The sequence below is a fragment of the Theobroma cacao genome, chromosome 3, assembly GCF_000208745.1.
Source record: "Theobroma cacao cultivar B97-61/B2 chromosome 3, Criollo_cocoa_genome_V2, whole genome shotgun sequence".
Taxonomy (NCBI): Eukaryota; Viridiplantae; Streptophyta; class Magnoliopsida; order Malvales; family Malvaceae; genus Theobroma; species Theobroma cacao.
In genome coordinates this window covers 28,013,943-28,035,958 of record NC_030852.1, presented here as the reverse complement: position 1 = coordinate 28,035,958, position 22,016 = coordinate 28,013,943, and the positions used below count along the sequence as shown (strand labels likewise).

General features: G+C 33.7%; 3 protein-coding genes across 5 annotated transcripts; all 3 read right to left on the bottom strand.

The window, feature by feature from the left end:
• Nucleotides 5,277–6,880, bottom strand: LOC18605454 (PTI1-like tyrosine-protein kinase At3g15890). The gene is made up of 4 exons (XM_018117110.1): nt 6,825–6,880; nt 6,590–6,734; nt 6,207–6,469; nt 5,277–5,910 (listed from the first exon to the last, which is right to left on the bottom strand). Exons 1-4 carry the CDS (start codon nt 6,875–6,877, stop codon nt 5,277–5,279), a joined length of 1,095 nt encoding a protein of 364 aa, XP_017972599.1. The 5' UTR covers nt 6,878–6,880.
• On the bottom strand, nt 10,509–12,482 carry LOC18605453 (transcription factor bHLH36). 2 transcript variants are annotated; one of them, XR_001927125.1, is made up of 5 exons: nt 12,086–12,482; nt 11,513–11,860; nt 11,205–11,364; nt 10,827–10,892; nt 10,509–10,532 (listed from the first exon to the last, which is right to left on the bottom strand). XR_001927125.1 is itself a non-coding variant. In XM_007038459.2 (3 exons), the coding sequence occupies exons 1-3, from the start codon at nt 12,395–12,397 to the stop codon at nt 11,293–11,295; spliced, it is 732 nt and encodes a 243-aa protein (XP_007038521.2). In that variant the 5' UTR covers nt 12,398–12,482; the 3' UTR covers nt 11,026–11,292. The 2 variants fall into 2 exon arrangements, 1 of the variants encoding a protein (XP_007038521.2); XM_007038459.2 differs by lacking the exons at nt 10,509–10,532; nt 10,827–10,892 and having other exon boundaries at nt 11,026–11,364.
• Nucleotides 19,535–20,921, bottom strand: LOC18605452 (transcription factor bHLH120). 2 transcript variants are annotated; one of them, XM_007038458.2, is made up of 3 exons: nt 20,625–20,921; nt 20,059–20,457; nt 19,535–19,967 (listed from the first exon to the last, which is right to left on the bottom strand). In XM_007038458.2, the coding sequence occupies exons 1-3, from the start codon at nt 20,910–20,912 to the stop codon at nt 19,884–19,886; spliced, it is 771 nt and encodes a 256-aa protein (XP_007038520.1). In that variant the 5' UTR covers nt 20,913–20,921; the 3' UTR covers nt 19,535–19,883. The 2 variants fall into 2 exon arrangements, with proteins under 2 accessions (XP_007038520.1, XP_017973037.1); XM_018117548.1 differs by having other exon boundaries at nt 20,059–20,397.

The window sequence follows — 22,016 nt, the reverse complement described above, 5'->3', positions numbered from 1 at the left end:
TATGGATTTTAATTTTAAATTTTTGATGTGAATCTTTTTAAAAAATTTCAATCGAAATTCAACATGGAAAGTTTAATTATCACTAGTAAAATTTTGACTTTTCATAGCAATTCTTTTAATGTTGTGTTTGTTAAAAGTTATTTTAGTAGTATGGTATTTACACCTTTAACAACATTTTTATAGATATGATTGCATACATAATACAAATATTAGTACTAACATCTTTCTTGATAGACTATATGAGCAAAAATTTTGCCATAGAGATGTTGTTAAATTGAGTTTTTAAAAGTAATAAACTTTTGTAACTATAAAAGTTAATATGATTAACCACACTTTTTAGGTTTTTTTCTTTTGAAAAGCACTTTTTAAGTCTTCACAACATACCAAAAATATTGGTAAAATTATATATTTAAAAAAATTAAAAAGTGAAATTTAAAATTTTTAAATAAAAAATACATGTATTTATTATTGAATAAAATATTCATATAATTGAAACTCAAACTTACAATATAATTTGTAAAGTCAAATTCTGCAACAACTATCAAAAGAGGAACACTGTGATTACATGAAAATGGTGCCATTTCAAATCAGTCTGCAACATGGAAAGAAAATTTCGATTGAGGGTACATAAAATTTTCTTTTGTAAATTTTAAAAAATATCAGTACATTTTCTCTTTGTTAGTGTAGGAGAATGAAAAGCTTGGAATTAGTTGCAGGAAACCTGGCAGAGTCAAAGTCTGCCTTCAAATACAAGCGACAGTATTGCAAAGAGAGCTTTTGCACAGCAGCCAATCAGCAGCTTGATTCCTGATCACAAGAAGCCCCAAGAAATGCTTATTCATCTCGACTCTCAAATAAACAAATGTTTTGGAGTAGTTTGTTCCTGACAAGTAACATCATTTTCAGTGGCCATATATAAATATAGGCGTTGTGGAAGTCACTGGATCAAACATTGAATTTTGGGGTTTTGATCCTATTGCCTCTCTCGTGATTGCAAATCCATGGGTTTCAAACTTTGCCATACATTCTCTCACATCCTCCCTCCCTCTCTCTCGTAGCTCTTTGTGTGCATCAGCTGTAAAGCTGCAAACAATTTGAAGAAGTTGGGACCATAGATTGTTCTATGATTTTTCTCATCACCATGCCTTTCTTTTTATTTTTTTATAAGTATTTGGGGAGAATTTAATGGGTTATTGATATAAGCCCTTAAAATTCACAAACCGTTAGCAATGGGAAACACAGAATGATAAGTATATGGCATCTGATGAGAAACCTCTCTGGGATCTACTTGAAAACCCTAGCGTTTGTAGGCCGGCTGATCATCTGCTTTTCACTCTAGCTTGCCCAGCTAAGTCTCTCTGTCTTTCTCTGTCGTGTTAAATGTTCCTATCAAAGGCTACACATGCGAATGCTTTCTCGATAGCTTTTAACTGATAGCCACTGCTTTTGTGTTTAGGATAGCCGTGATACAAGTGTGATCAGAGGAAAAGAGTTGTAAACCGCTCTACACAATTACATTTATACATAATTTAGGTTAGGAGGGTCCTAACTATGTCTCCTAAGCAGATAGGATACCTAGCTTTGCGCCCTTTTTCACTATAAAAAACATGCACCTTGGGATTTGAAAACTAAAGCCTGTATCTTCACCAAATCCAACATTATTCTGGGGATCTTGTACACAAATGAGTGTGAGTGAGTTTGCTCTCCTAACAAGCTCTACCACCGGAGAAGTAAATTGTTTTTCTGAGTGATTTACTAGTTTTCAAGGCAAACATCCTTCCAAGATCCTGAACCTGGGTAAACCTCAAGGAACTCTATTACCCTTAAACAACTTGAATGGAACATTATCTGGCTATCATTAATTGTTTCGCATTCAGTTTCAAGCTCTGACAGCCTAAGTTTTTGTTCGGTCGTAGCTGTTAAAAATCTCTTCTTCTCTTTTTCGAGGAGCTAGCAACACAGCATTTAAATGGAAGTCCTTTGCCACACCTTTAATGGAACCGGCATGTTGTTTCCCTTTTAATGGGAAAATCGATACTTGCCCATTGCTTTAAGAATTGATTAATTGGTAGTAGTACTACGCTCTGTAAAGATCATCAGCTTCTCCAGAGCGCTTTCTTCATCTCCATGATTTCTCTCAATAGCACCCCCCTTGAAAGGTTAAACGTCTCCTGAAATATAAGGCCTGTCCCAATCGTGTGAACGTTTCAAAGCTAGAACTGCTCCCTGACCTATAAGGGCGGCTAGCCAGCTGTTGAACCCAAACCCATCTGACTCATCAGGAAAGTTTATGGTGCAAAAGGACGACAAGCAAGTCTAACAAATGTTTGAATGAAAATTAACGACAAATATAAATAAACAATAAACCCACATTACTATATTGTTTTAATTGCTAATTCTTAAATTTATAGGACAGCTTCAACTTTCCTAATTAAATCCTAAGCGGCTAAACCCAAGACAAGAACCCTCTCTACTTCTGTAATTCCAAAAGCCCCGTCCACTACTTGAGATTTGGAAAGAGAAAAAAAGGGGTCAATTCTGCTTATATAGATACTGGGGTTCTAGGAGATTTTCTTGTTTAAGTCATTGAGTGTGATGGATGAGGATAAACACGAGTTTTTCTGCATTAACGTCAACAGAATGCCCTGCCATTTTTGCAGCTTAAGCAATGCATTGTCAAAATCGTGGGTCCATGGATGTCGTCTGAGCTCAATATATTCCTTCAAGTTTTTCATGCTAATAAAATGCACTTTGAGACATTAAACATGTCTCAATGGATTTATTGAGTTAGAGTGGGCGCCTTTATGCTTGGTGCACCGTTTGTCATTATATATGTTAGTGTTTGGCAAATTGATTGAGAAATTTCATAAACTTCTTGAAGAAATCGAACTTGTAGAGATGGAGAGAAATGATTAGCTTTTACATATTAGTGTAAAGTTCATTCAAGTAAATTAGCCTATTTCAGAAGTACAATGGGATGCCAAGTTTGGTTTGGTGTACCATTAATCTTCCATGTTAATGGATACATGCTGAGGCTACCAATCTACCTAAACAGGGCATGGGATCCAACAAACTCAGCAGGCCACTAATCGCTATAAGCCCATTGTTCCCTAAACCTGCGCTACCCCATGATCCAGAGCAGCTACAAAGGAGAAGCCCACAACAATTTAGCTCTCATAGGAGGACTGTTCCTGTAATTTTTTTTGAAAAAATTACAAAGGATAACTTTTTTCATAAATTTAATTTAAAAATATCATTTATTATAATTTTAATTATTTTTAATCAATTTTTGACATGACTTAACAACAATACCTTTTAAATAATTTCAAACAAATTCAAATGATTTTAATATTCTCTATCCCCATCTAGACAAAAATTTTAAAATTAAATTTTGATTTCTCTTTCTTGTCAAATACTATCTATCTTGCCATTCAGCTCTTTCTCGTTATCTCAAAGAGTAGAGATGACATCAAGATATGTGTTTTAGATTATTAGATTTATTGGTTTATATTCATAAAACCTCAAAAGTAAGGGATTGAAATTAATTAGACATATCTGTAAATTAAAACACTGTATGACTTTGGCAACTTAAATTTAGTTAAAAACAAGTAAATCAATTAGTTATTAGGTATTGCATTACTGGTTTTTAGATATTGTGTAACTGATTTTTAAGTATTGAGAGATTGATTTTTAAGTATTATGTGACTAATTTTTAAGCATTGCGTGGCATCCNACGTGACTATTTTTTAGAAAATGCCTAAGGCACACAATGCCTAAAAACTAATCATGCAATCTTTTACTAACTAGTCACACGTAATGTCATATCAACCGGTCACGCAATGTCATATTAACAAGTCACGCAATACTTAAAAATTAATCATGTAATGTCTAAAAACTAATCACATAATATTTTAAAACTAATCATACAATGTCCGAAAACCGGTTACGTAATGTTTAAAAACTACCAAAACTATTGAATTTTATTCAACAAAATCAACAACTTCAAATAACACATCATATTCCATTTAACAATATAATTAACAAATATGTCTACTTGGCAAAGGATGCTTAAAATGTTTAAAAATTTTTTTTCATGTATCAAAAATCACTGTAAAATGCTCAAAATGCTCAAAACGCTTAAAAGTTTTTCTTCGTGAATCAAAAACCACTCTAAAAAATTTAAAATGCTTAAAAGTTTTTCTTTCTAGTAAGGAATACTCTATAGATGAATGGTCTGGAGAGAAAAGCTCAAAAGATATGAGTCGATTTGAGGCGCGGATTTAAACATATGAATCGGTTTCATGAAGGGTAATTTTGATCAAAATTAATTTCTCTTGACTAAAAATAGTTAAAATTATAAAGAGAGCTATTTTTAAAAACACCTTATTTATGTGAGATATTTTGAAAAGAACCTATTTTTTCTCTTTATTTATTTTTTGGATGAAGGTGGGGTTGATTTTTTTTTATTAAGAAAGAGAGATTTAAATCATATTTTTTAAATAAAAAATTATACATTAATCAATAAATCAAATGTTCAAGTGTATATACAAATTGATTAAATATAAAAAACTTTTGGATTTTGGAGTAAAGGCGATGGGCCGAGATTGGACTTCTATACATCATATCTAGAATTTCTCCCTGTCTTGAATATAGTCTATAAAAATTACACTTCAATTGAATTTTATCACAAAATTTACTTTTTTCAATACTTTATTTAATGAACTTTTAATAACAAATTATTATTGTCACTCTCAGTATTTGCTGAATTGTTAAAATTGCTGGAAAAATAATACTTAAATAGCATGTCGCATTGGATTGCTGCTTTGTCTTTTCCTGATTTATTACCCTTGTTTAATATTTGTACTTAATTTTCACAATAACCCTTGTGCATATGTACTTATTGACAAAAAGAAGGACAAATTTACTTACTACTACTACTTGTAAATTAAATAATATGAACCCTAGTGGTAATATTTAATTTGACGTATCGTGCCCTGTTTCTTTCAATGAAAGCTATTGACATTGTCTTTGTTTTAGTGTTGGATAGAGAAAGTATGTATGCAAGTAAATTTAATTAATTAAGCAAAACGAGTGGAAAGAGAAAGCAAAATATGTAGCTGATGATTAGATTCCGAGTTAAGACCTAGTCATATATATGGTCATTCACTTGTTTTAACTAACACGACGTTAAAAAGAAAGCATTACACACTGTAACATTAGATTAACAATTTCTTGCGAATTACATACACAAAGAAAGAAACAAATGAAATGAACATTCAAATCCTTTTTGAACGTGCCCATTTTCTTCTGGTATCAGATTGTGCCATCCTAAACCCCTCAAAATGGGTATCAGTGTCATCATTGTCTTCTTCTTCTTCAAGCATGTATTCAATGTTGGTCACCTCTTTTCTTATTCTCCCTACACCACCCTTAAGCCACTCCACCACTTCTAACATGCTAGGCCGATTCTCCGGATTGCTATCCGTGCATTTCATCGCAATCGTCACTGCGGATTTAAGCTGAGCTCGATCGAATTTTCCTTTCAACCTGGGATCTGCAATATGATCAAATGCACCTTTTTGAACATATGGGGTGACCCATTGCACTATGTCACGCTTCACACCACTAGGGAGTTTCTCCAATGGTTTTCTGGCGCTAATGATCTCTAGAAGCAAAATGCCAAAGCTATACACATCACAACTTTCGGAAACTTTCCCCCACATTGCATATTCGGGGGCCAAATACCCCAGAGTTCCCTTGACCCTAGTTGTCAAATGCGTAACACCATCTGGTATCAGCTTTGCAAAGCCAAAATCAGCAACTTTTGCTTCAAAGTTTGCATCTAGAAGAACGTTGCTGGCCTTTATATCTCTGTGTATTATGTGAGGATGGACCTCATGATGCAAGTACCTTAAAAAAAACAAGGACACATTTAGCTAACATTTTAAATTAATTAGGACGGCCTCACAAACATATTAAATACGTCTAAGGTAGGGAAAATGTAATTGCATTTTATCTATGAATATAATTTAGCTAGACATTATGGAAAATCTCACTCTGTCAACATCAAACCAAACAATATTGACTGTTTACTTTAAAAGTATATATATAATCTTTGATTTATTTTGGCATGCACCATATGCAAACAATTTGAAGACGAACAAATTAGGTACGTTTCTTGCAAAGACAGTTTTGTTTTAACTTACGCTAGACCTTCGGCTGAACCGATGGCTATGCTCATTCTACGCGGCCAATCTAGTAAGCAATCGGCGGCGAGTTGGCCATGCAGATGAGTGATCAAGCTATGGTTAGGCATGAAATCATACACTATTAATCTTTCATCGTCTCCGGCGTAAAACCCTCTCAAACCTAACAAATTCTTGTGCCTTACTCTCCCAAGAATCTCCACTTCCACCGCGAATTCCATCTCTGCCTTCGCACTCATCGCCTTGAGGCGTTTTACTGCTATCTGTAACACCATATTTGCTGCACATAATTAACAAAAGAAAAAAGAAACTACCATGCATAATTTCATTTCCACTAGCTATGGAGATCAAGCAATAGAGAAAAGATGAAAACATATGATTGCCTCGACGCCTTTACTTGTATGGCCCCTGTATACGCTTCCAAATCCGCCTTCGCCAATCTTGTTATCGTTGTGGAAGTTGTTTGTTGCGTGCAGAAGCTCCTTGATAGAGTATATTTCCCAGGGGTAATCCCTGCTCTTTTTCACCCTTTAAGCAAAAGAATCCAAAAAGTTAGAAGGGGCAATAGCAAATTAACCCAGAAATCGTCTAGCCAAAATTAGTTCAAGAAAAGCTTACCTGATCTCTTCTTTTTCTTGAGAGATGCAACAGAGTAAACATCTCCAGTTCATAGTTTCTACGGTAGAAAAGGTTAAGAGCACGAGGAAAATTAGTGAGTTGTCAACAAAAAACACATACAACCAGGCTGGGGATACAAAGGAAAGAAGCAAAGCAGAATATCATCGGAGATTTCTGAAGAAGAAAATAGCTTCTGGCACTGAAGACAAAAGGCAGCCTAGGAAGTCAAGGAGTTTGGAGCATAATGGTGTGGAAACAAGATGAGGCACATTTCTATCTGAAGCCTTCAATTAAGCTAATTGAAGTTTTGTTCTTGTCGTCTTTGCGTTAATCTACTTTCCATTGGAAACATCACATTATTCTATCACTTATTAAACATTCTTAAAGGATTATTCTATACTTTCCATGTGACATACAGCACTATTAATCAATTTGGTAAAATGATAAATCATGGTTTTTAATCATTCAATATCTTTCGTTAGATGAAAAGTGACTCCTTCAAATCCCAAGAACCCGGTTCAGGGACCCACATCGAGATGATTGACTCGATCAACAGCTATCAATACATCTGGAGCATCCATTTGGTTGACCATAGCATAATGGAGCATGATCCAATTCTAATGAAACGATCTTAACCGTACGATCTTGAACTTCTAGTTTGAATTAGTTAGAAAAAGGCCACCCATGGAGGCCAATTAACCGTACCAATTCCATTAAGAGGAATCACTCTACGCAAAAAAGGATTTAATTAATTAGTATTAACGTTTTGGCTACTTGACGATGGACTATATATGTACACTTTGAGATCATATCAGAAGACAGGAGTCCAAAAATTACGGTAGACATGGACAAATTTTACGTTCCAAACAAGTGCAAGGCAACAGCCTCGTATGTATAGCTGGGAAATAAAACGGGGAGAGTCGGGTATATAGGGGCGGTTTGAACCTGTGGGCTCAAGGTATTGTTTGGGGTAGCTGTTGATGATTAAAATAGGTCGATGGGTCTAGTTTGGCTATGAAATTTTAAGTACTAATTAGACCCAGTTAAAATATTATATTGTAAATCATATATTTATAATTTAAAATACAAATAATATTTTATTTTTAAAATAATGTAATAAGAATTAAATAGATGAAAGGAGGCTTGAGTTTAAAGAAAAAGGTTCCATGAGCTGGGCCGGAACCCAGATCTACTCTAAAATGGCTCAATGAGCTTTAAGAATGCTGATTGGGCAAGGGCTCATGGAGAGAGCTGATACTAGAGAAGCCCACAGGCCACATGTCCAATGGGTCTTTGACTTGACCTGTATAGTGTTATTTTAAGACCACAGACAGAAAGGATTCAGCCTCGATGACCAAAGTATTTTTCTTGTTCTGAGTATTACCAATTAATTAAATTCCAAAAAAGAAAAAGTACTACCAATTAATTAGAAAAGCTTGTGTCAAGTAATTAAGAAAGGGATTGGCTGAGGCATATTTAAATGGCACAAAGAAATTCTGGTTAGTTTAAATTAAAAATCCTGATTGGGTTATAGGTATTTAATTAAAACAAAAAACAAAGAGGTACGGATTTTTTTCTATTTGTATTCAGTTTTAAACTGATTAAATACTTTCAATTTGGAAACAAATAACCACAGAAAAGAATATTTTGTATAAATGAAATAATCAATTAAATGAGAAAATATTTTTTTTCTAAATAAATCAATGAAAGAAAGAGCCGCATTCATGTTACTTGCGTCTCATAAGCGTGTCCCGTGGGTATATTTACATAATTAATAATTAGTGAAATTTTTTAGTTTATATATATATTATTGATTTAGGTTTTTTTTTAATCAAATAAAATTTTATTAATATCAAACGTTGGTATAAGTTAAAAGTTTGAAAAATAAGATATAATCACTTCAAATTATATCGTAAAACGTCAAAAAATAAACCGAAACCAGCCATAAAAAAAACTCAAATTCCAAACCATCTAGTACAAGCATAAATAGAGAAGCAAGAGGGAGCAAATTAACATTGTTATCACTCGCCATTATATTTCTCTACATCTTAAATCGAAGAAAGGAAAAATGAATTGCTGTAAGCATTCAAGTAATGGCATTTCTATAAGCACAAGTAAACATGATATATGGGGGCTGAATAATGGTAATAAAAAGTTAAGATGATTAGCCTTTAGAGCACTACTTCCTAATAAAAGCTCCTAGAACAGGAAAAGGCTTTCAAAAACCTTAACTGATGGTGAAACCTTTAGACAATTCTATAGATTTTCAGATATCGATATAGTGGAAAATAACAAGCAACACAAACTCATGACTTATCCTTCATTCAATCTTCATATTCAACCAAATATATGTCTCCTGCTACGGAGAACTAAATTTAACTATATAAAACTGTATATTGTTGATGATTTCCACACAAAAAAAAAAAAAAAAAGAATATGGTATAGTTGCATCACACATCAAAAACAATTTAAAATCAACTCTAACAAAGAAAGCATAGGCATGAATCTAAGGAATTCAAACTATCCATCATGGGATGCTGTAGCTCTACACATATTCACCAATTGAAGTAGAGATAAATGCTTGACCTTATACGGATTGATACAATGAACCTAATGATGCTTGTTAAGATCTCAGAATGAGATCATGTTGCTTTGCTTATGCGTGCTATGTCAACTTTGTTAGATATATAAGTGTCATTCCACAAAAAATGAAAAAGAGTAGAAAGAAAGCTTGGCAGCCTTATCAATATTCATAAATCTCCTGATGTAGCTTAAAAATGCCCATTGCCCAACATATCAGTGAACTTGTCAGACCCAAAAGAAGGAAGGACGCAAACTTGCACTTCAGTAAACTTATATAATGGCGTGATCATTTGTATTCGTTTTATTGATTTTGCATAAAGACACCAAACTAACAATTCAAATTTTGTCTGACAAGTTTTTACCTCTTGTAAGAAATGTTAAGGTCAATCGTTTCAATTCCGCCCCTCCCCTCTCTCCTGAACTTCCTCAAAATCATTACAATGATTTTTCATTTTCAGGAGAGAAAAGGCAGACAGAACGAGTAGCACTAGGGAAATTTTTTGCTGATGATCACCGATTAGCGGAGCCCTTACCTGTTGAGAACTCAAACCAGAAGGAATTTGTATAACTATAAACAGCTTGTGGATAGGAAATTTGATATTCCTCTATGGTGAAATGGTTGTCTAGACTAAGCTTGACCTGTTGATGTGACTACTACTCTTTTTGGTCCAATAGTTGAGACAGACAGTGGGATATATGATCCCTCTCTTTCAGTAAACCACACCCAGTAATTCCTAATCAAGTCCAAGATTCAATCTCACGTTCTTGATACAAAATTTACCGAAGGACTATCTAGCAGCAACTTCATTCATGTAAATGCGCTGTTCTTGTTTCCAATTACCAACTTATCACATCTAAAGATTTGTAACTTCACTTAATGGTCAGATATTGTCATTATTACTAACCAATGTCTATTTTTTTCCCAATATATACAAGGGTATGTAGCAGGCTTCTCTTGTTGTTTCTCATGTGGTTGCTCCTGGATCTTCTATCCCCTATCACCAGCAACCCCTCCCCACCCACTGATCTCCCAAAAAAATCTCAAGCAACCTGCTGCCTGTTCAAATTTATCCGGCTATGGAAAAACCTGTGTTATGAATTAATGTGCAGGCAAGCATGCAAAAACTGCAAGAAAGTGTATCCATCAATGTAAAGTACCATCCACAGATTATTATAGTTTAAAGTAAGAATTTCAATAGATTGATTTCACTTTTAGAATGTAATAAATATATCACAAAACAGAACAAAATCAAAATCCGCACAAGTCATATATATGCTAGATATATTATTGAGAAAAAAAATATATGCTGGATATGATTTCATATATAATGAAATTTGATTAGAATCAATGTTCATGAATTAAAAGTAGAAATCAAAACGATGTTAAGTGTTACCTTGCAGCAATATTAATCAACTTACCAATAAGTCACTAAAGCAAGTTGGGCTCATTAAGTTGCTAGTGTATTTGGTATCACATCACTTCAACTGACATACATAATTAGGAGGAGAGCATGAAAATGTTAATGAACATATCAATTTAAAGCAAAATTTTTCTCACTCATGGAACATGGTCATTTATTTCCTTCATAATTTATTTCCTGTTTTACTTAACTAGCCACAGACCATAGTTTCCTCCAAAGATTTATTTGTCTAAGTTAACACAATACATTCCCTACAAATAGTTAATTCCCAAGGAGTTGCATCATTGATATTAGATTTTCTCATTCCACAAAGAACTCACCAAAAACACAACTACAGATAGTTCCAAGTTCTAGATAGAATAGCAAAGCAATGTACCAAAAGCTGAGTTACAGATATCGGAGATGGGCTTGTGGCAGTTCATAATGGAAGCAGCCTACACAGCGTCATCAGTGAGAAGCGTATCTCAAAACGAGATCAAATCATTTAGTTTGCTTTGCAAACCGGGTAGATCAAGTCGATGAGCTGGATCACTAACCTGAAAGACAAATTCAACAAGACACAGAAAATCACATGTTTCTGATTAGTTAATAATGCTAAAACTTGCATGCATAATTAAATCCTAGAACTAGAAATTAATTATGGAAAAAAAGAGAGCGACATTAAATGGAGTTAGACGTATGTACCTCAGACTGAATAGTGTGCAAAAACCCTTCATTTGTTTGGCTGGAGATACAATGGACAACGTCAAGCTCCTCTGCGCGAATAGCTTGCATCATTGCAGAGAGATGCCAGCTTTCGTCTCCAAAGCCACTATTTATCACAATCTCCACTCCGCCCCTATAAGGGTGGACGGCAACACAGTTGATCAGCGAGGAGTTATCAGATGAACTAGCACTCCCTTGATCAAAGGCACTCAAATTGGACAACTTTTTGAGCTTATCTCTTTTGACACTCAATTCTTGGATCTTCTTCTTCAAATATCTTATGTAATTCACTGCCTCGTTCATATGATCGGAAACAGCTCGCTTTCCCTGCAATTAACCCCCCATCAAGAAAACCCTAGCCATATATAATTACTCCTACAAAGGGAGAGAAAAAAAAAAAAACCCTTATCTCCACAAAGAGCTAGTTTCTAACGAACATGAACCAACTGTAACGGGTAGCTATGTCTTGAGAATACTACTGAAAACCTAGTAAAGTTAAACGACATAATAAGGGAGTAAAAAAATAAATAAATAAAAGGATAGTTTGTTGACCTGTATTGACTCAAGAGGGAGCAATGATCGAAGTTTTCCATAGAGCTTGGCCATTTGCTGCCTCCTTTGCCGTTCGATTTCCTTGCGCATGATCTTCTTAGCATCATTATTGGCAGCAGCATTCCCATCATTACTGTTGGCAGCAGCTACGAACTTTTTATGTCGTTTGCCTTTTGCCATTCTCTGGGTGAGATTACTTCCCCCTGCCGAACCTTCCCCAGATATTGTCAGATTTTGCTGCATTAAATCTTGATAGTGGGGAATATCAGAGATTTCGTACAGGAAGTCATCACTTTGATGAGAAGGAAACATTGAACAAAGACTCTTCCAGGGTTGAAAGCCGTATCTTCCAGGGATAATGGGAAGTTTTAAACATACAGATACGCTTGTAAGAGGGCTCTTGTCTTACAACTTTGTCTCTTGAGACCTTCATATATGTCATTACGACTTCGAAAGGCCTTTTCATCGGCCTATAATAAAAAGGATTCTCCGCAATCTCTTCCAAGGCAAGCTGTGGCAAAATGTGGGCTTGGCCTTGGCAGCGTGTTAAAGTTTTGGGTGTGGGCACTTCCTGCTTTTCACCGCAGAATTTACACCTCTTATTTTAGTTAAGACTATAGTAAGTCGGCAGGTGTCTCTTTGTGCACGTTTCATAAAGATTTTAGGCAGACTAAAAAATTCTGTCATTCCAACTTTGGAGGGTTGCTTTGATTCATCACTTAAAAAATTAACCAAATTCTCCTCGACGTCGTGTCATATTGTCACTCTTTCGTTGGCATATCCCATCTCATAATTCAATTGATTTAATATCATATGCTATCTTTTTCTTTTACATATTTTATAGTAATTAATAAATGGAGGAGAGCTTGCTTCGTCCGTTTTGTGGTATCTGAACAAAAAGATTGGTTTTTCACGGTGGGAAGATGCTGAGGTTAAAGGATAATTCTTAATTCCAGGGCGAAAAGACAAGACATCACATCATTATTACCCAAGTTTTTAAACTTATACTGTTACTACTCTTACTAATAATTATTTGCTCTACGGCCAATATCTGCCTACAAATATAAGACTTGGCCAACTAAGAGTTAAATAAACAGTAGTGTTATATATTCATTCTTTAATGTTTCTTTATTTGTTCTCCCTTTTGAGGAAAAAAATAGGACATAAGAGTGCAATTAGACGGTGTGAAAGTCAAATTTCAAATGGAAACGAAAAAAAATTCTTCTACGACTACATTTTTTGCCGCAATTTGAATGTGTCCACACAAGTAGAAAATATTGTATACTGTGCATATATTTTTTTAAGTCATTAATTTGTAAATTTAATGTAGCATGCACGTGACATATTGTTAATAAAGTACAAATTCCATATGCACATAAAAACCATTCCAAAATTTTTTTAAAAAAAGACTAAAAGGGAATTTAAAATTGCCACCGGCAATGATCTTTTGATTCAAAAAGAGAATACTTCTATAAATACTGCGTACGAATGGCAAAAGAGGGCTGTAGCATCAATGCAAAGATCTTAATGACGATACGAATTTTCATATAATTATGGGAAATCTATATGTTGGACAGGCTTATGATCTATAAAGATTTTGAAAAGAATACGAAGATAAGCTTAGCTGTTTCGTATCTTTTACCCTCTAACTACACTAATTGATGTATAACAAGGAGTGGATATTATCACTATAAAGAACACACAATTAGGTGTGTAACAATCATGTCCATCGAGCAAGCACTAATCCCTATTGGAAAAGTACTGTAACCAATGACATTGAGAGGGTGATTGATCACTTGATTTTAATTATTTGTTGATCTCAATTCTCAAGCAATGGTCTTTAAAATAATTAACCAAGCAGCTTAAAGTGTGTGCCCAAGACTTTTCATGATTGAATTGTTTATTTGTTCACCTAGTACTCTCCTCATGATGGCCAACCCCTTTATCTTTTGAGATTCCCTTCTCTTATTGAGAAAGGAAATTCTTTTCGAAAGTTTGTACGGGCTTTGTATCATTGTGAATGAGTTGATCATTCGAGGCAACGCCATGTGAAATAGGTTTCCTACTGCCCTATGTCCCCCAACCACTAATAAAATCCGGGATCCTGTTAACTTATGACTTTGGTTTAGGACCTAATTCTTGCTTTTCTACTTTAATAACTTATCTTGTTTATATGGATTGTTGGGCATAGCCCTAAGTTAAGGATCTCATAATAGGGAAAGTGGGCAATGAGAGACTTTCAGTTTATTTTTTTATTTTTTGCTTAAAGAGTGATACCAGACAATATGAGTTGAGGTCTGGATGCATGTAACTTCACCCAACCCTTCCTTATTGGTAGCTTTAGTGCTGTTTATGCTGCACCCTTGAATGACAAACAAATTAGTAAGTTCTCTCTCATGCCCACCACTTTTGGGAAAGTTAAGTTTCCATCCCCTGCCCAACCGCACAAATTGAACCCAAAGAATATTTGGATGTTGATATAGGCTTACTAGTTATCTAATTTGAGTTTTCCTAAGCTTGTCTGGAAATGAGGTGACCATAATCTCAAATCGTATTGCCCACGCACACACCTAACACAGTTTTATTTATATAAATAATACCAGAAAGTTGGAGGAGAGATATCTAGTACATGAGAGACAGACTAATTAGTTTGACAAATGAGGGTCCGTTTGTTTTGTAATAAAATATTTTTTTAAAAATGTTTTTAGGATTTATATTTATTGAAAGACAAAAAATTAATTTCAAATGTAAAACATATTATGTGTCAATACGGTTAACCATGGAAGACATTTTCTAGAGAACAATGAAAACACTTTTATATTAAGTTTATGAGTACAAGTTTGATGAATATTAATATTTAACTTAAAATATTAAAATTTAACTTGAAAAAATTAATTTAACATATTAATATTTAAATTATACAATACTATTAAAATTAAAAAATATTTTTTTAATAAAACCATTCAATACAATTAAATTTTTTATTTATAAATGGAATAAATTTTACTAATTAATATAATAAAAAATATTTCAATGATCATCATTTGATGAATACACATTTATAATAAGATTAAATCTTACTAATAATTATAATAAAAAATATTTTAATGATCGTCATTTAATGAATACATATTTATAAGTATAGATTTTGGATATTTTACACAATTGATGAATATTTAGATTTTTATAGTTATGATAAAAAAGTGATAAGGTGAAATTTTTTTTGAAAATTAGAGTTTATTTTCATTATAGATATGTGGGTAATTGCTTTGAGAAATATGATTATTAATTTTGTCCATTTTCATTTCCATTCTTAATTTTGATTTCAAATTAGGAAAAATCAAATATTAATATTATTTTGTAATTAACTCTTATTTATTATTTTAACACCTACATAACTCCATCATAATAAAAAATATTTTTATAAAATAATCCACATAACAAAAAATGTTTTCGACAGTTTATCTAAACAATAAAAAATATTAAATTTTTTTATAAAATATTTTACACAAAAATTTTTTTTCTCCAATAAATTATTTTTCGGTTACCAAACAAATTCTAACTTTCAAAACTACTTCCAAGAAAACAAATAGCCTTCTTTTTTTTTTTTTCTGCATAGGAATGTGTTTTTCTTCAACAGCCATTCATTAATGCATTAAATCATTCATTGATGTCCAATCATGAGTTAACAACAATAATTTAACACTCAACTTTTTAATCATCTAAGTAACTTTAAATTATTATTGTCGAAGAAAATGTCTAAGTGAGTAAATAGTAAGAAATGAAATAGGAGGGTGAATATTAATCTTTGTCCAAAATTATTGGTCATAATGATGAAAGGGAGGTTGGTTAGAACACATGATTGCAGAGGTGAGAAGCTGCGAAAAAAAGAAAACCCGGCTCGGCAGAGAGGATCACGTGCTCAGCATGTGACGTTTCGATTAAAATAGCACGTGTTTGTATTTTTGTAATGTAGTTGGGATTTTTACTTTTACTGTCATTAGTTAAAACTGACTGATTTTCAGTTTGTTATTTTCTCTCTTTTTCAGTTTGCAAGTGCATATAAAAAGGACCCTTGTGTGCAGATTTCCGTAATGAAGAAATTCAGCACAAATTAGACAACGGCTCATTTTTCTCTCTCTGGGCAAAAGAGTTAATGCATTGAGAGTACAGTTATCTGGGCAAATGGGGTGATGGAGGGTGAAACAAGATTGAGCAGAGCTAACACTCTTCCTCTAGCTGACGTGTGGGGTGGGCTACTAGGAAGGAGAAGGGTGCTCCTATCTTCCATTGTGACCCGAAAAGGAAGGAAGAAGGTAGACATTATGACACATGGCGATTCAAATCTAGAACTCGGTGGCAACAAGGACTCAATAATAATAGGGGCAAGGCAGAATGAGTGCGTTGAAAATGACATCACGATTGAGTCAAAATCTTGGTATACGGTCGAGTATGTTGCAATTCTTGGTAGACAATGCCACACTCTGTTTCAGTTCTCTTTATTCATCATTCCATCAATTAAAAGATCTCCATCCCAAAAGGCTCAATTTTAACTGCCTAATTTTTCTTTCTATATCTTCTATATGTCTACTGCTATCAACTCACTCTTAATTTCAAACATCACTACCTTTTTTTATTTTTAAAAAAATCAAACATCACATTCTCTGTAACAAATATTCTTTTGGATAAGTGCCGCCATGAACATTTGGAAATTTAATAAAAATTATTTGATAAAAAAGAAACCATGTGAAGTATTAATTAGACGTTAAAAAATGAATCTTCTCAAAAAAAAAAAGTGAAAATTGAAAATAAACTTAAAAAGAAAGAAAGTGGAATATTGTCAATTTTTCTCGTAATCCACCACACATATATATATATATATAGTGAAGTGGTCACTACCTTCACCCTTGCACGCAATCCTTATTATAAATAACCATTCAAGTCTCCTAATAGAAACAAATAGAAAACTCCAACCAGAGGTGTCCATCATCCACGGCTATAACTTGCTTATACCTTTCTCTAATGTTAGCATTTCTAGTCAATTAATTAGGCAGAGGGAAGCACTTAGTTAAGAATAATTAAAATAATGAAGATAATAGTAACTTCTTTTAAAAAGGAAACGTTAAACATGCATGCCCGAGTGTGAACTATACACTTCCTGTTTTGGATTCTTTTCCCTCTACCTTTGAGGATGGCGGCAGAGGTAAAATGATAGCTTGAAGATAATTTCAGGTCATTTCTTTGTCTTTTAGCTGTTATCTCTGCTCGATTCCGAAAAATCTAAGACAAAACAGCTATAAACAAAGAAAAAAATAATCATTTTGCCATGTGATGAATACCTTTAAAAGTTTTATAATCATCAAAAAGGTAAAAGCTTTACCTTTTTTAATTCTTTTGGTACATAAGGCAAAAGGTTTCAGATTAAGAAGTGGTCGGTTAATCAACAAATTCATTCGAAAGAAACATAATAAATAAATTCGTATCGAGTATTTGAAATTGGATTTTACATTTTTAAGAACCAAAGAGATAGAAGAAGAGATATAATTTTTAAATGAATGGTATAGGAGGCAATATTTTGTACCTAAATTCAATGCCATGTCTTCAACCACGAACCTTGTATGGGATTTGGATAGACATACCTTAATTTGAATATTTGAGAGTATTAATAATTGGAGCCGCCGCCTCCATTGAAGACATGAAAAGCTCATGCATGGTTACATCGATATATCTCATGTTTTTGTTATCTCCTTCCTCTAAATTTCCAGTAATCCTTTCCTCCACAAACAACCCCACACACTCCTAATGCAGAAAATGTATATATGTTTTTCCAGAATGACTTTAATTAACTAGATCCTATATGTTATGTATATGCACCCTCTTTTCACTGACTATATATCAGCTATGATATGCGATAAGAAAATATTGTAACTCTCTTAGCACATAAATATTGCTAATGAATCGCACCTCCAAATTAAATTTGACATAACTCATGATGCCAACAATCTTTTGACTAGCTATTGATCATGTACACCAGTTCCCAGTGAAAAAATGTTTGGCATGCGGTACAATGTAACTACAGCAATTAACATATACTCATATCGCCTAATTAACTCTTTACTCTCTCCGAGACCCCAACACATGCATGTAGGAGCAACCTCCTAAAAAGGTTTACAATTTTGAAACAGAATATAGAAATTAAACCCAGAAAAATCGTATCAAGAGAATTTATATATAAAAAAAAATTTAATTCAAATCACTCGAATCTCTTGAATGTTTGAAAGTTATTCTTCTATCAACCAACTGCAACTTGTGAAGATAATGCAATTTCTTTAATACAAGCTGGTGGCATGTTAGAAGTTTGAACAGCTCATTTAAGTTTTTCTATCCAAATTTTTGTTCTCATTTGTTGGTTGAAATTTCCTTTGTTGACCCTAATGCAGCTTGCAACAGCAGCTGTTGAATTTAGGTAAACTTTCTCATGATCTGTAATATTTTTTTTTTGGCTCGGTCAAGTTCTGAATTCATTGATAATCAAAAGACAAAGTGCATCAAAGGAACCGCTTAGCAGCAGAACCAAAAGAAAAAGGCGGCCCAGAATCTTCTCAAGGACAATCACCTAGTGATTACAAACAGATGCCAACACATAGGAATATCAAATGATGGAAATCAGCTAGAGATTTAAAAAAGCAAAATCTTTTTTTATCAAATAAACCTCCAAATGCCTTCGAGCAACAAACAGCTCACGCACAAGGAAACAATAAAAGACCAGACCTGTTTCACAACATAGAACCAAACGACAAATCCAGAATCCAAGTAGCAGAATGTCCCAACATAGCAAAAATTCATTTTGCAACTACCACCTAGCCAAAAACATCTCCTCACTATCCACCCCAAGTTTGGCTAACGAATCCACAAGTGCATTCGCCTCCCTAAGAGTATGACGCAATTTCACCTCTCCAATAATCCTCCAACAATTGTCAATTTCATTAAAGACTCTCCAATAATCCTCCAATAATTGTCAATTTCATTAAAGACTCTCCAATAATCCTCAATAATCTGTACATTATGGAAAGTAAAACTCCAATAGCATATTTAATTTGTACATTATCCACATAATATGATTGTAAATCTTCTAATCGTGTTCTATTTTAAGGAGCCAAGGACTACTCTACTTGATTGTGGATGGATGTCATCATGAGTTGCATAGGTGACTGATCAGCTTCTAGTCAACCACATATAAGACATATACAAGTTTTGGCTAATTATACAGCAACCAAACCTCTCTAATAGCTGAAATTACCCTATAAAATACATAACTAAAGCCATCCTGAGACTCTGATATCAGTATATAAGGTGGAGCTAAATACAGCATAAAAAAGTTTTGGTTTAAGAATAAAGTTAAATCTAGTTCTCCTGAACATGCATGCAATGAATATGTAAGACAAAGTGTACCTAGTTTATCACTTCATTTATCTGAAAAAGGGAGAATATGATAACAAGTACACCACATAAACTCCACTCCTATGGTACATGTGATAACAGGAAAAATAAATGTGCAATACAAATAGAGAACTAGACCATTTTCATTTCTGGAGATATTCAGAGACGATCTACTATTTTGATACTCAAATTTCTACCTAGTTTTTCTGAAAGCAAAAGACCTCGCAAATATTGGTAGAAAATTAGATGTATCGTATGGGTCATACTAAATAGCAAAAGACCAACCTTACTCAAAACATAATCAAAAGGTGGGAGCTGTGATGGGAAGAATCTGCAACACCAAAATATGGTTTAGTAGCTAGGAAATTTGACTCAAGGATGAAATTTCTTCATTTAGTTTCTGTTGCAGCCCAGGTACAGTAACGTATGTCAGATCACTGACCTGCAGCAGCCAAATAAAGGGTTGCACTTGGTTAGCAGCCTAATCCCCATAAAAAACCCCCTAGACCTAGTAGTTAATGAATGATTTATACCTCAGATTGGATGGTATGAATCAGTCCTCCATCAATTCTGGTAGAAATACAGCTAACAACATCAAGTCCTTCCTCAAGCAGTAGTTCTAACACTCTTGATAGGGTCAAAGCTTGAGCTCCAAGGCCAGTGCTGATCACAACTTCAACACCATTCAAAGATTGGCGAACTACAGCACTGCTTGGGAAAGAGTCGTTCGAGCTCATCCCTTGGTCAAAACAACTCGAATTGGATAGCTTCTTTAACTCATTTCTCTTGGCACTCAGTTCATCGATCCTCTTCTGCAGGTCTTTTATATAGCACACTGCCCCGTTCATGTGATCTGATATTGCACGCTTTCCCTGAAACCCCATGAAAAGTAACCCTAAACTCATAATTATGGCAAACCCAGAGCGCAGTTTCTTCAATCATAGAAGAAGAAAAAAAAGAATAGTAAGCAGCTATAGCAGTACTGATGTAAAAAAGCAAAAAAGGGCATATATCTACTAATTTGATTAAGTTTTGAAAAGTAAATCTGCATAATTGAACATATATAAGAAGAAGATTAAGTTAGATACAAGCTGTTCACCTTGATATACTCAAGAGGGAGTAGAGTTCGAAGAGAGGCGTAAAGGGTGGCCATTTCTTGCCTCCTTTGCCTTTCAATATCCCTATGCATCAACTTTTTCTTATTATCATCATTACTATTTTCGCTCTTGTCACTCGCCAATAATTTTCGTTGCTGGCCTCTACTTCTCATATTGCTGTGCAGATTACTAGTCCCATCCACGGGTAGAACATAATCCAAATTCTTATCCTGTGGGGTTGTGTTCTGAGGGTCGGAGTTGGAAGAAACCTGGAAGAACATCTGATCCATGGCCTTGGTGTAAAGGGAGCATTTAAGGGTAGTATTCCTTTGCTTTGTATTGATGCTGTTTTAACTTTTGTCTGAGATAAGAGACAGGCTTTTCTGCCTAGGCGGCAATAAGAGGGCAGGCAAAAGCAGTGGATACGTTTGTTAGGGTGTGAGATCTTGGGATGGGGCCGAATATGTCAAGATTCCCTATAATCCTCGATCAGGTATAAGATGAGATATGAACTGATATCTCTACCCATATTATAAAGTCCGTTGTGGACACTGTATTTTTATGTGTATTAGCTGAAAAGCCACCTACCCTAAATTAAAAAAAAAAATCAAATATATATCTGTGTAGATTTGCCTTGTTTTATAAGCCTTCTCTTTCAAGAAATTAAATATTGCCATTGTTCCGAATAAAAACAGAGGAAAAAAAGAGAAGGGGCTCCTGAATCTTGATAAGGGGTTTTTCTTTTTAATAAAAAAAATCAATAAATTAAAAATTACAATTTTTTATATATAAAAAAAAGATTAAGATTGAATAACCAATGATCTAAAAGATAAACATATGAATAATGACACAACTTTTAAATGATTTATTGGGTTTTGCTAGTCAATTGAATTCGGAATTGGACTACACACACACACACGGGGAACTTTCTTTATTTGGTACATATGAGGAAGCTCAAGAGCAAGAGAGGGTTCATTACATCAATTCTAATACTTCTCTTTTTAGGATTCTAATATGAGATTTCAAAATTGAACCTTACCCATTTAAGGTCTTTAGTTTAGGTATTATATATATATATATATATATATATAAACGTACTGTATATATGCATAGGAGGAGTATATATATCCTTCAAATTTGAATAGTATTTGGTAAGGACCTACTTTGGGCCTAGGTTAATTTGACTTTTGCCTTGTCTACATGTGTTGGTCATTTCTTCAACTTCATATTGATTTTCTTTTAGTTTTAATTTATTTTACCTTGTTTACTTAGTCATATTAATTATGTCATATACAAGTAATGACAAATTCTACTACTAAATAATCATCTGTTTTCTTGTAAATTTTTTTTTTAAAAAAAATTCATTACCTTTGTAATAAATTAATTAAAAATTT